At 40.2% G+C, this 15,135-nt stretch overlaps 1 protein-coding gene across 1 annotated transcript in view; it reads right to left on the bottom strand.

Moving 5' to 3' along the window:
* lbr (lamin B receptor) overlaps positions 1-14,929 on the bottom strand; it is a 67,067-nt gene extending 52,138 nt beyond the window's left edge. Inside the window, exons 1-3 of the mRNA XM_042095479.1 lie at positions 14,786-14,929; positions 1,138-1,305; positions 857-1,039 (exon numbers count right to left, since the gene is read on the bottom strand). Of these exons, the coding sequence (XP_041951413.1) occupies positions 857-1,039; positions 1,138-1,299 (345 nt within the window). The 5' untranslated portion in view covers positions 1,300-1,305; positions 14,786-14,929. The remainder of the gene's footprint in view (positions 1-856; positions 1,040-1,137; positions 1,306-14,785) is intronic.
* Between the last annotated feature and the right edge of the window lie 206 nt (positions 14,930-15,135).

The raw sequence follows: 15,135 nt of genomic DNA, 5'->3' as shown, positions 1-15,135 counted from the left end.
CATCCTTGATAACACCAACGATTCGAGAACACTTCCGGGAATGTTATGCGTTCTTGAATAAATGCGAACTTGTGAATTGGAACAGTACACATTATTACAAATTACACAATTTCAATGGGAAACATAATTAGAATAAAGATATTAAGAAATACATCTCATAATGAGCAGTTATTCACCATCATTTCCAAATTGGTAATGACAAAGGCAAATATAAAGCACAGCTGAGGACGCACCGTCACGAGATGTAAGCAACTCCTCTGCTGGATAACCTGTTTTTTATTCAGTCATTCGAACATTATTGGGGTAAGTATTGCTTTTTCCAGCCTATATTTTCAATGGTAACCCATCTGTGTATAACTTTTGTCGTTGACTGACACAACAGTGAAGTTAATTTCAGTTTGTCAATGAGTTCAAGTAATAGACGAGTGCAAATGCGTGCAAGCTATGGTTTTAGTAAAGCAAGGTTTAATGGAATAACTGTTCCACATGGTCTCGCGTGATTCCTTCAAATGCCCACTGACTATGAAAATACCGATGAGCATTTTAAAATTGCGCCACGCGCTGTTATGCCATTCTCATCGGTTTAAATGATGTTACACCCAAAACACACCCATGATTGTTTAAGAAACCTAAGAACGCATTGTTGCGTCAGCCGCCCGATGTCTGATAACGAAAACACCCCCAATGTGGACTGGACATCCCACTAAATTTAAATAAGCTTTTGAAAAGTGACCATGCATTTTAGACAGCCACGATAGGGCCCTGTGAGTGGCGAGCACAATTGATTAAATTTTAATGACCACATTTAGTAAAGATACCATACATTCACTTTAATTAAATGCTTTGAATATCTTACCACAGGGGTGAGTCGGACTTCCAACACCTCCTTCAGTTTGTCTTTTTTCCCCTCAGTGGTGCGTGAAGAGGTACGAGATGAGGACCGGCGTGAAGTTCTGGCTGGTGAGCGAGAGCGGCTACGACGCCGCGCTGGAGAGCGAGAGCGAGAGCGTCCAGATATCTGCCGGAACGAGGCGTAGCTCTACACAACAGATAAAGTAAATCAATTACTCACAATTACATTAAATACATTTTGTTTTTGATCCTGACAGTAGGTCATGAAAGCTCGGTTCATCATACCTTGATATCACTCTCCTTCAGCTCCAACTCTGTGCCATCTTTGTAGATGACTGTGTACAGCTGAGTATCTGTGTCATGGCTCAGTACTTTCACCTCATAGTAGAGACTACTGCCAGGCCAACGACCCATCACAGTGTCCCCACTCTGAAATTTGCTTGGCATCCTTACCTGTTAGGTCAAAGACAAAGTGGTTATCTATCCATCAATCAATCAATCCCTGAAGACTACATCAGAATGTATCCTATGCCATTCACATTTTCTGATAGGGCTGCACCATGAGTAGGTTACGGGTACGCAGGCGAGTCATGCTTCCCCGTTTTTCTTTTTTGTTTAGTGTTTTATATTTTTCATAGGCCTATTTTTTTATGTAATCTTGTGTTCCATTTTTGTATCAGGTCATGTTCACAAATATTTTCATCATTGATGGATTTTTTTTTGTGTTTGTGTGAAATGAAGAAATTATTTTTCATTTAATTATTTTCCAAAGATTCCAAAAATAATTCACTGGAAATGCATGGATTCCAGTTTCTTCCAGTAGCAGCAACTGGAATCCATGCATTTCCACAGAATTATTTTTGGAATCTGATCCCTTATCATACCTGTTCATTCTTCCTCGTCGCTCGACTTATCGTGACTAAATTCAAGATGGCTGCAAACGCTAAACTTTGTGAAGATACTGTCTGTATAAATCGTCTTGTAAGTAAACTACCAGTGCTTTTTCAAAGTTCTCAATGTCTCGTTTTAAATGTCAGGGCCCTCGGAATTCTACCAATGAAGTTTGGAGATACAACTGATGCATGCTAAAGCCAGTAAGTTCCTTAATGTGTTGGACAGTTTAGAGCAGTGGTCTCCAACACGGTGCCCGCGGGCACCAGGTAGCCCGCGGGACGGCTATGAGGCGCCCCCAGCGCACCTTCTAAAAATAGCCAACAGGTCGCCTGCAGATCACGCTCTAAAAACACGCTCCATTGTGAAGTTTTCAATAGATATTTAAGTCTAGACCAGAACCATTTTAAGAATGTATGTAGCCATACATCTGTAACATTAAATTAATATTGGTGATACCTTACAAATTGTAGCTGCGTTACATTTTAGCCTTTGGCTCCAAATCCGTTTCCCATTCAATCTTTAAACAACAACGGAAGCGGAGCGCATACACGCTGCTTGCATGCATAGACAGTAAAGGGGGAAAAAAACTTGCTCGTCTGGTGTAGCCAATGGAAACATATCTTTGCAAAAGTTCTGTGGCCATTCCATGTTCGTCAAATACGGTTCTTGCATGATTGTTCAAGGACTGAAAAACAATTGCTTTAGCTCACAGGCCTTTTCTCCTCCGTAGGCTACTGCCGTTTAATAGCGCTGACAATTTTGTGGCATGCATGACTGAGCAGAACTGTGCATGACCTTTTTTGTCAGATCATGGAGAGATTTCAGGTGTGCAATAACTTTAAAAGGAGTTTTCATATGTTGGGGTGGTATGGGCGATTACTATTGAAATGTTAAAACCGAATTGTCCACTGAAATCAGGACTTCAACAACCCCTGAATTCATAATGGTGGGTGGGTATAAATTGGGTACAAATTGTAACCCAAATTATTAATTGCACAAAAATATTGTTTTTTTGTTAAAAAAAAAAATTGGATTAGATTCCCCATGCAAACTTTGAAATGAACAAACTGAACAAAAATGTTGGTAGTGTTGCATAGGCTATTGATATTAAAGTTGAAAATACAGTTGCTTAATATATAAAGACTTATAGGCCTACACAATATTGATCATTTAAAAGTAAAAATCACATAGGCCTATTATTTAGGAGGACTACCCTCGCAAAAAAGGGGTGAGGGTATGTTTGTTTCAAATGAGTAGCCCTCCATATGATTTCGGGTCTTCAGGTAGCACTCATACCCAAAAAGGTTGGAGACTCCTGGTTTAGAGCTAAAGCAGCATGTTACAGGACCCACCCACAACCTTGGCAACATCCTTGATCTAGTCATTTCTAGAGGGATAGAAGTCACAGACTTATCAGTAAATGATATAAATATGTCTGATCATTATTGTGCATCTTTTAATATAGTACTACATACTCCAAAAATTCATCCCGAAATTGCAATCAAATCGCGACTCTTGGACATTAGAGCAGAACAGCAATTCATAGCTCTTATAGACTCCATAAATTTAGATATTTTACATCATCCCATTGATCAAATGGTAGAGGCTCTCAATCGTGAATTAGGCGCTCTGCTTGACAGAGTGGCACCCTTAAAAACTAAAAAAAGGCCCTGTAGCAAACTGACACCTTGGATGAACGAAAATATCCATGATCTAAAAAGATCATGTAGAAAAGCTGAGAACATGGAGAAAAACTAAGTTACAGGTTCACCGTGCCATTCTAAAAGAAAAAATAGCAAATTATAATAGAGCTATTCGGAATGAGAGAAGGAACCACTTCTCTAAGGTAATTGCTGAAAACAGTGGAAACTCTAGGGTGTTGTTCTCTACCATTGATAGGCTATTGCATCAAACACCTTTTGATACACTCAGTCAGGCATCCTCTCTAAGATGCGAAGAATTTGCAGACTTCTTCAAAAACAGTCATTTCTATAAGGGAGGCTATTGGTAACACAAGTAATATGTTTGATAGTACACCCAAAAACAGCCCCCCAAAATTAAGGTTCTTTAGCACTATTACTCAATCTGAGCTTGGTAAAATTATAACTCAAACGACTCCTCAACATGTGTTTTGGATCCAATCCCTACTAGATTCCTCAAAAAAGTATATGATAGCTTAGCTCCCTTTATTCTCAAGGTAATAAATACCTCATTAAAAACAGGTATATTTCCAACTGCTTTTAAAACCGCTGTTGTGAAACCTTTACTTAAAAACTCAAATCTTGACTATACCAATCTGAGCAACTACAGGCCTATATCAAATCTACCGTTCATGAGCAAAGCACTTGAAAAAGTAGTTTGTAATCAGTTAAATACCTTCCTCCACGAAAACAGTACCCTTGAAAAATTCCAATCAGGTTTTAGATCAAATCACAGCACAGAAACGGCTCTAGTAAAAATAGTCAATGATCTCAGACTGGCTACTGACTCAAACAAAGTCTCAATCCTTATTCTTCTGGATTTGAGTGCGGCATTTGACACCATTGATCATAGCATCCTAATTCACCGCCTTGCGAAGTGGGTGGGTCTCTCTGATAATGCTCCAAACTGTATCTGAAAAACATGACTTGCCTTTTGGTGTGGCCCAGGGGAGCTGCCTTGGTCCCCTGCTATTTTCCCTATATATGCTTCCGTTGGGAAACGTCACAAGTCAGCATAATGTAAACTTCCACAGCTACGCAGATGATACCCAATTGTATATTTCTGTGGAGCCAACTAACCCAGATGGCCTTTGCTCCCTCACTGCATGCCTAACCTCCATTAATCAGTGGATGAGCAAACATTTTTGGAAACTAAATGATGAGAAAACAGAGGTACTTTTGGTTGGACCAAAACTAAAGCGAGATATTGTTCTTAGTAATCTGGGGAACTTGGCGCACCAGGTCAAACCAAAAGTAACAAGCCTCGGTGTCATCTTAGCTGCAGAGTTAAGTTTTAAGCCCCATATCAGTAAAGTTACTCAGACAGCCCATTTCCACTTGAGAAACATTGCCAAAGTGCGGCCCTTTTTAACTCAACAAGATGCAGAAAAACGAATTCACGCCTTTATCACTAGCAGGTTAGACTACTGCAATGCACTTTTCACTGGTCTTCCCAAAAAACATCTAAAGAAATTGGCACTCATACAGAACTCTGCGGCTAGACTTTTAACTAAGACCAAGAAGAGAGAACACATCACCCCTGTGTTGGCTGAACTGCACTGGCTCCCTATTTCCTATAGAATTGATTTTAAGGTTATGTTAATTACTTACAAAGCTCTGAATGGCATAGCACCTTCATATATCTCTGAGCTTTTAATATCTTATCAACCACAAAGGAAACTTAGTTCATCCAATTCTAATCTTTTAATCGTACCCAAAGTGCTCCACAAACAAAGTGGAGAAGCTGCTTTTATCCAATATGTCCCCAAACTATAGAACACCCTGCCTCTGTACAAGCAGGCGAGTTCAGTAAATATTTTTAAAAAAGATCTGAAAACATACCTGTACAGGAAAGCTTTTAGTTAACTCATTTTATCCTGTAGACTACTTTTTCAGATTATTCTACATCTGCTGCTACTGGAGGGCGCAGCCAGCCAGAAGCTATGGGCTCCCCCTATTAAGTCAGGTTCTGCTCAAGGTTTCTTCCTGGAATATGGGAGTTTTTCCTTGCCACAGTTGCCATATGGCGTGCTTGTGGGGGGTAAAGGGTTAAGGCTGCCAGTCTTATGACATGTTATTTTCTATATTAACAGTTTATTTACCTTAACATAACATTTCCAAAATCATTTTGATGGCACATAACCTCAAAATGTGACGAACGGCACTTTGATTGTCTGAGTGGCCCTCTATAGACGATCACCGACCTAGCAACTTTGTGTGTTCGGGTAGGAACACTGCCCTCCCCTCCCCCCTCCAAAATTGAAATGGAAAGGAGCTGCTATACTACAGGAATTTTGAGATCTCTTTCTACAGACTACTGTTCCTATTCCTTCTATATTATAACAGAGTTATGTTCATACTTTGTTGCAAAAGTCGCATATTTAGTTAGTTTATCATTGCGCTTCTCTGGGGACCCCGAGAGCAAATCTTGTTAAGTGCTGCATTTAGGCTGTATACAATATTACAGTTGTACTATATGACGCTTCTCTATGTTAATTCTAGTAGGTTTAAGGCAACACCTTGAAATAATTGATATTTATGCCCTTTGGTGTTACCCAGTTAGTCAAAAAACATTGGATACAAATTTGCTTTACAGATACAAATCCTACAGTGACAAATGCATTTCTGTAATTGTAACTGTAGGATAATTTGTAGCTGTAAAACTGATCCGTACCCGTAGAATAGATTAGTGCAAATTCAAACTAATGATGACCTAAGCCTAACAACGGGGGAGCGAGTATATTTTCTTGGCTGCCATCAGTGCTATAAGCTACATATTGCATGATTGCTAAAACTAAACAATGCTTTTCATAACTTATTATATTATATGGTGCTTCAGAATGCTGCATAAAGTTCCATTAAAATGAATATGCCTTCCCACTGTTCTGACTTAATTCTGTATAATGACAACAGCAAAAATATACTGACAACCGTTTTTGTGCATGATTCACATCTTTCATAATCATTCTTTGAGTAGACCTTGTTCGTTCGCCATCACAGTGGAACTAGACTGAAAGTGAAAGTCAGCAAGTAATATGTTTCTATGCATTAGCTGAAACTTTCATGTTCTATGTGTGGCGAACTATGTTTTCTCAGAGAAATGCATTCTATAATACCATCCAAAAACCTACTGCAGCAGAAATGCATTAGCGTGTTAGTCCTGTAGTCAAACTGTAGGTCTGTCCTCTTAGAAGTACTTCTAGGTTTATTGGTCTAAAAGTAGTAACAATGGCCTTACACACACACACACACACGCGACACAAAGCCTCTGTGATGTCAGCGAAATTCAAAGGGATGAGCTGGGCTCCTGACAAAACTGCTGACAGACCTAACAAGCATTATGCCACGATGTCGCTGATGTTAAATTGTGAAGGGATTTTTGATATGTTGTAATATTATGATTTTAATCTCACCACATAAACAGGAAATGTGTCATAAAGTCACAGTGCATTGAATGAATGGTCTGAAACTTGTCAGGTTAATAGATATTATGATTATGATGATATCCCACCCAAGGGGCCTGCCTGACATAGCGCCACCACCTGGCCAAGCAGGAAATGTGCCAGAAATGGACAATGCCTTAAGCCAGGGGTCCCCAACCTTTTATGTACCATGGACCGGTATTTTTTTTTTCACGGACCGGGGGAGGGGTCTGGGGGGGGGGGGGGGGGGGGGGGGTCGGGGGTTCCATGTTTCATATGTGTTGTGCATGCATTACTTGAAAAGAACTAGCTCCAGTTACATGAACAGTGAAGGTAACGATCTCTTGTGAAAAACGTGAACTTGAAGAAGTGAAAATTGAACAATATGAACTATGAATATTGAACAACTTGAAGCTAAAGTGTGAACATGCTTAACAAAATATGGGAATAAAACATGGGAACTAAACGTGCATTACGAATATAATCAGTGTGAGCCCTGCTTGTTTCCCTGCAACAAGAAGCTTCCATCTGGGGGTGATGGAAGACAGTGACACCCTCAGTGTGTTTGAAATGTCCAGTCGATTGCGCAATTTGGTCTTAGTTGCAGTCATTGTCGAAAACCCGGCCTCGCATAGATATGTGGTGGGAAACGTTTTCAGCGCTTTTACGGCCATCTCGGGATATTCTGCTTTGGTTTTGATCCAAAAACCCGCCAGAGAGGTTTCCTTATACACACTCTTAAGACCATCGTCATTTGCAATTTCGATCAACTGCTCTTCCTCCTGCGCTGACAAGTTAGGACTATTCGGGATATTGACAAATGGGTTGCGGACCCACTCATTGGTTTGCCGTGGATCTTTGGAGGATGGGAAGTAACACTCAAACTCATTTGAAAGCACAACAAGGTGATCGCGCACCAGCTGCGATCACCTTGTTGTTGCAAAACCCCCACTACTGTTTGGAGCATATCAAATACACCCCGGTCCACTCGTCGTCCCCACAAATCAAGCTTGCTTTAAATGCAGCGACTTTATCTGCCAGTTTAAAGACAGTCGTCATTCTCCCCTGGAGTGACAGGTTGAGGTCATTAAGCAACCCGAATATGTCACAGGTAAGCGAGTTGACACCCAGTCCTCATCACTAAAATGTGCAGCTAACGGTGACTTTTTTTCTGTAAGAAATCTCTGCAGCGGCTCTCGCAACTCAAACACTCTGGCCAGTGACCTGCTAAAGATGCTTGTTTTTTGTTGCTCATTCTAGCAGTTTAGCTAACTTCGTGTGACACTACCGTTCGCCATTAACTGATCAAGTGAAGTGAGCTGACCTGAGGCTGCGCAGCGCTGAAGGCAATATGTAAAAGTGTTGAAGGCGGGACAGACAGACGTAAGAAAATAGACCTTGCAAAATGCAAACATGCGTGCAATCAAACAACTGCATATAGACCTATGCCATGTAAAAACGTGACATTATTGCGAATTAAATTTAGTTTAGTTCGCATGCATTTTTTTTTTAACTCATGTCGTAGGCTACGGCCCGGTTAGGAATGTCCTGGGAGATTTGGTCCTGAAGATTTGGCTTCACAGATTTTCAAATTTGAAGAGTTGGCTTTGAATCTACTATGCTTTTTAGTTAACGCCATATTAGGTTAAAATGTGTGAAATGGCAAAGTGAAACATTTTCTTGTCTAAGTTTAATCTTGATAGCGAAAATGTTGCCAATGTAACTTAAGTAAGCGCCTCTCTTTCTCCCTCCCTCTTAAACACGTCCATGTTCCATTCGTTACAGCCTAGTAGTAGGCTAACAACAGTAAGTAGGCCTAGCTAACTGCCAGCAATCAGCATAGAAAAGTAGCTTATTTCACATGTTAGGCTTATGCATTGTATAATATGATATAGCACTGACGGCCCTAAACCCTCCTAAAACCCATTGCGCTGTCGCGCTTGTTAAAGTTCGTCAGTGACGTCGGCGGCAGCGTTTGATTGATTGATTAGTTCACTTTTTCAACATTTTTGGTTCCCTGGAGATGTGACAGGTCAGGACAGGTGTAAGTTGAACTGTTTAAATATATTTTCATGATTTGATGTAGCTTAGGCTACCTAATATTTGAGGTATAATGAAAAAATAATAGGCTATTTTATAATAGGTCTAGTTGAAATACATTTATTTTTATTCGTAGCCTATACATTTCATCTTATTCTATAAACCGTTCAGATGTAGGCTATGTGGCTTGAATGAATGCAATGTCTATTTGTTTGTTACAAATAAAACTCCAGCAGTTCATAACTAGCCTATTGTAGCTTATTTTAAAATGAAAACATGGGTAAATCATGAATTTCAATGATTTGGCTATGACTTGCTTGACCCAAGCTATGACTTGACTTGACTTGCTTGACTTGTCATAAAAAATTACTTGGACTTGCTTGAGACTTGAAGGTTAAGACTTGAGACTTGCTTGTGACTTGCACATGTGTGACTTACTCCCACCTCTGGTACACACACATCGTGAGAGACACACACATGCATACACACAGAGACAGACACACATGCAGACATTAGTAGAAATATCATACTAATGGTATTTATGTATTAGGCTACTGTGTATTTTACAAAATAAGTAGGAAAAGGCCAAACAAATAAGATTAATATTTCAGCACAGCAGTCAAGGCAACGGCATAGTCATTGCGTGGAGTCACACTTTAACACTTTAATCCGGCCCGCCAAGCATTTATTAGTTTATCATAGATCCGGCCTGCCACGCACTTTAATCCGGCCTGCCGAGCATTTAATTAGGCATCATAGGCCGCTCGCTATTTTTTTCCAGCGATACGTTGTGGTTAACTTTAGGCTACTGCAAACTGCTTTACACTCTTCTTAGAGAACGTTTACAATGTCAATGTCAAAACAGCTTGTTACATCGAGATACATAGTATCTCCATTGCAGCAGATTTAACTACTTATGCTACTCCATTTAATTGAGAACGCATTTGAGTGCGCACGAGAGGGAGAGAGCGCGGCAGGTTCCAGCTGGCTTGTCATTGTTGATAATTGAGATAAGAAACTTTTAAAAAGAAATCGCGATGGCAACAGTAGTTCCCACTACTGACCATTTATAAACTGTGAGAGGGCACAGCCATAGGCACGCTAGCCATAGGCTATATTTGAGTGGCAAATATGGAAGTCTTAAAGTGACAATGCACCATTTGTAAATTAATTAAACAGCATCAAATTAACAGCATTTCTTAAGAAATTAATTTTCTACAACAAAATTACTTTGTTATTAAAATGATACAAAACGAGATAAATAAAAATTGTGTGTGGCCCGTCGACCAATTTTCAAAACCCAATGTGGCCCTTGAGTCAAAAAGTTTGGACACCCCTGCCTTAACTGATTGATCTGAAACTTTATAAAAATATAAATATCATTATTGTGATGATATTCACATGTGTAATTTCCATGCCTAACATAGCACCACCATCTGGCAAACCAAAACGTGTATCAGAAATGTTCTTTGCTTAAAATGAATGGTCTGAAATTTCTCAGGTTAATATTGTGATTATGATAACACCCAATGGGCCTTCCTTGTGTTGCGCCCCCACCTGGCCACACAAGTAAATGTGCCAGAAAATAGCATGCAAAAACAAATAGCACATGCATCAAATACATTTCACAAAGGCAACACGTCAGTGCTTTGTTGGATTCCGAAATGTCACGGGTTGCGGCCAAGGGGGCAGGCGAACGTTCGGAGAGCGTAGACACTATGGCGGATCTGAGGCTAAATAGTAGACCAGTTCACCTAGCCATCCCCATTGAAGCCCATTCAATTTTGGCGCCACTTTGACATCAAATAACGTTACAGCTGAAGCGTTTTAAGCCTTAAAGGAGAATTCCGGTGTGATAGACCTAAAGTGTATTGAAACATGATACCGAGTGTGAACGTATGTCTCATAGCCCATCTCGACTTGTCCCCTGCACTCCAAAATCTGGCGCTAGTTAGCCGATGCTACCAACAACCTTTTCAGTAGTGGTGCTTCGGCATCGGGCTAGCCATGCAAATAAATCACTGTTTTACACCCATTTACGAGGCTCAATGTATCTCCACACTTCATTGGTAGACTTCCTAGGGCCCTGACATTTAAAACGAGACATTGAGAACTTTGAAAAAGCACTGGTAGTTTACTTACAAGACGATTTATACAGACAGTATCTTCACGAAGTTTAACGTTTGCAGCCATCTTGAATTTAGTCACGATAAGTCGAGCAACGAGTAAGAATGAACAGCTATGATAAGGGATCAGATTCCAAAAATAATTCAGTGGAAATGCATGGATTTCAGTTTCTTCCAGTAGCAGCAACTGGAATCCATGCATTTCCACTGAATTATTTTTGGAATCTGATCCCTTATCATAGCTGTTCATTCTTACTCGTTGCTCGACTTATCGTGACTAAATTCAAGATGGCTGCAAACGTTAAACTTCGTGAAGATACTGTCTGTATAAATCGTCTTGTAAGTAAACTACCAGTGCTTTTTCAAAGTTCTCAATGTCTCGTTTTAAATGTCAGGGCCCTAGGAAGTCTACCAATGAAGTGTGGAGATCCATTTACGAGGCTCAATGGGTGTAAAACAGTGATTTATTTGCATGGCTAGCCCGATGCCGAAGCACCACTACTGAAAAAGTTGTTGGTAGCATCGGCTAACTAGCGCCAGATTTTGGAGTGCAGGGGACAAGTCGAGATGGGCTATGAGACATACGTTCACACTCGATATCATGTTTCAATACACTTTAGGTCAATATCACACCGGAATTCTCCTTTAATATGAACTTTTTCTATTTCCGGAGTAATACAACATTGTGTGATTGGCGTCATAACTCGTAATTGACTTACAGACTGAGTAATAAACTTTTTTCCGAAATCAATGCTAAAGTGACGTAATAAGCATACAGCCAGAGCGGGTGAAAGCGTCGCACAGGAGCAAAATAACCGTATTCTCTGGATAAGAACGAAAGCATCGGAGCACAACATTTCAGCGAAGTTTTGATGGATTGACAGTAGCCTAGGCTATGAATGTGGCGAGTGCTGTTTATATTAAATCACATTTATCTACGAACAACTAGGACATTTAGAACAGTAATGTAGACATGGTGGTAACGAAGTAAGTGGCTACATACCCAATCTCTCGGTGCAGCCATCACAAGAGTTACACAAGTCAGACTACGAGCCTATGTTACATTTACGTCCCCTGAGCCTGCGCAGAAAGCCTCGTCGACCAACAGGAAACGGTTGAAATTTGCTTCACCCGCCTCGATTGACGTCTACGTGATGACTCTGTCCATATCTTTTACTGTCTATGGTTGCGGCCCGCAGGTGCTCGGGCCCGCCATTGCTGCTTGCGGCTATATTTTCATTTAATATTTTCATCATATGGCTCTTAATGAGAAAAAAAAATTATATTTTGGTCTTTGGTATTTACCAACAATCCATTAAAATGTACAATGTTAACAAACAATAAACAACCACGTAATATACCCAGACAGTAAAAGAAAGGCGTCGCTTTTCCCATTAGCGCACAGGACAACAGGAGATTCCTCATCAACATGAGACTATCCATTTGTGAATAGTATTGAATACAGGGCTCTACAGTGCGCCCATTTCACTCGCACATGCGAATAAAAATGATGGCATGCGAGTGCAAAAAAATATTTAGGCGCACTGGTGCGAATGACTTCTAACCATGTCAATGTTTGTCTACAAAATACACCGCAACATCAAGAAACATTACTGGCTGGTGCAAACCATAGAATCACGTCGCGAATGCAGCATAAAAACTACACCTCCCATCAACGTTAGCAGTTTCGCGTTGTGACTCGCTAGTAGTCGCTTCTATCAAATCCAAGAGCACACCGAAAAAGTGAAAAGTTAGACTAGCCAGCCAAGATGCAAAGATTGAAGAAATTAGTTCTTATATCCACCGAATTCATCGGATATCATAGGAACAGGATGAGATTCTGAGAATGCAGTTAGAGAAGGAAAGGTAACCTAACATGCCTTTTAGGCCAGTTGACGTATTTGTTAACCTGGCAATAGCCAGATGAATTTCGCTCCGCCTAGCTCCACTCATCCATCTGGAACCGATCCATTGAAGTGTTGCTTCAGAAGGCTGGGCCTAATCAAAAAATGCTTGCATATGATTGAATAAGCCACTTGTCCGTCATCTATTGACGTACTACTTCAACCACTCACATCGAAGCCAACCCGTGATGCTAATAACAGACTCACAGTCGCTTCTACGCTATGTCACATCTATGACACTCCCGCCCTGCGTCCTGATTGGCTAAACCATAAAGTTGGTTGGAGAAATCACTCTCAATGGAAGAGGTCCCAGATGGATGTGAGTGAAGCTAGGCGGAGCTAAACGGAACGACATTCATCTGGCTAGGGTACATATTTGTTGCAATATGCAAAATATAGCTGTAGCGAACAGGCACAAAAGTAGCTTCCCGTAATACTCCAATTTTATTCAAAGGTAGAACGCTACTGACAACTCCAGGCTTCCACGCATGCTTGTTTGTTTACACCGAATAGGCTACAAGCTGAAGTGCAAAACGAAAGTAGGCCTAACGTTCGCCTACTGCCCCCATCAATGCAGATATTTCAAATAAAAAGTAAAAGTATAAAAAATATATATATCCTTGATTAGCCTATGTTGGGTTTTGTGGAAGAGAAAATGGACTGTTTTAGTAGTAGTATTAGGCAGTATGCAGTCAGATAGGTCACCATGGGCATATTTGGATTAGCTACAGATGGATTCGTAAATAAATAAATTAGCCTACATTTGGCAGGATACTTGATATACAGGCTAAATGCAAATATGGCAATGTATTATACTATTTTACATTAACAAAATGTAGGAAAATAGAACAGACTGAAAATAAAGTAGGCACTGATCTTTAAAATCCTATTTCCTGTAGCCTAAATGTTGTCAGTCATTCTAAATATTCACAATTGGTGCACTGGCATGTTTAAGTGTTAGCTGCAGTGTAATGTTAGATTATGTTTAAGTTAAGTACAGAACTGACTGTGCGCCCAAATTTTTGTCTGTGCTCCTACATTTTTTAACTTGGGCGCACAAGTGCTCCTGGAAAAAAATGTTAGTGTAGAGCCCTGGAATAGCCTGTTAGCTAATGTTAGCGATCAGTTTTCTACAAAGACTGTAACGTGAGCGTTCGTCTAGAGTTTAAGTTTGAGTTAACGTTATGTTGTTTATTTATCATCACAGACTGGAATGATAATTAAACAATGAAGTTACAACAGTGTGTCTTTTTTCGCGCCCCATGCTGCTAACTACAACGTTATTAAATTAAGCAAGCAGTAACGTGTACATATAGTTCTGAAAGCTGAGGGTAATGTTACCCTTTAGAAATTACGTTAATGTTACTGCCATAAAAGCCTGAGGAAAATAACAATTCAAAACCAGATGCTGACCATGGATATCATTAGTGCTATTATCCACGCAGCTTTGAGTTAACGTAACATAACATTTCGTCAACTTCACGTTCAGGTTACGTCAAAACATTGGACTGTTGAAACATTGCCGTTGTATATCTGATGAATGTTTAGAACATCGTCTCTTTCTGGCAAGTTAGCTTGTTTATACCAACTAGCATGATGGAGAGCATAAAAATAACCATTCCTAATTGTTCTTTTGTGAACAAATGATTGTGTTCCATGACATTTATTCGCTGCTCGTGCGTTGCGTTACGTTAACGTCAACTCATATGTTAGCATAGCGCCCAACAGTGGAAAAAAATATCCGTGTTAACGTCAAACCCCCATCGCTTGAAGTTTTCATAAGAATGATATTTACATTTTGGACCATTTCACTGTTTCACTAAACAAACAAACATTAACACGCTTACCTGATGTACAAGTGTGTAGCTGTTAATAAGTAGAGGGAAAAACGTAACGTTACACGACAGATTTCATTTAAGGTACTCCTAACTTAAACACAACTAACGGTAACGTTCCTCCTTGTCAGGGTAAACCTACCGGGTTGTGTGATGGCGCGAAGCTCTTTGATTGGCCCTGACACTGGTCATTTTAAATTATTTGTACCCCCTGATTGGTTAATATACGATTCCAACTGAGACGTGATTGGTCTTTATGGTCGTCTTCTTGAGCGCATCACAGTCCCGCCCACAGCCGAAAAGCGGTTCGGTGCCGGAAGTAAGTGTCCCATTCATTTGTCCCATTGACGTTTTGGAAAAAT

Source organism: Alosa sapidissima, chromosome 6, assembly GCF_018492685.1.
Source record: "Alosa sapidissima isolate fAloSap1 chromosome 6, fAloSap1.pri, whole genome shotgun sequence".
Classification (NCBI taxonomy): domain Eukaryota; kingdom Metazoa; phylum Chordata; class Actinopteri; order Clupeiformes; family Clupeidae; genus Alosa; species Alosa sapidissima.
Note: the sequence above shows the minus strand (reverse complement) of the source record. Positions and strands in the feature narration are given on the sequence as shown.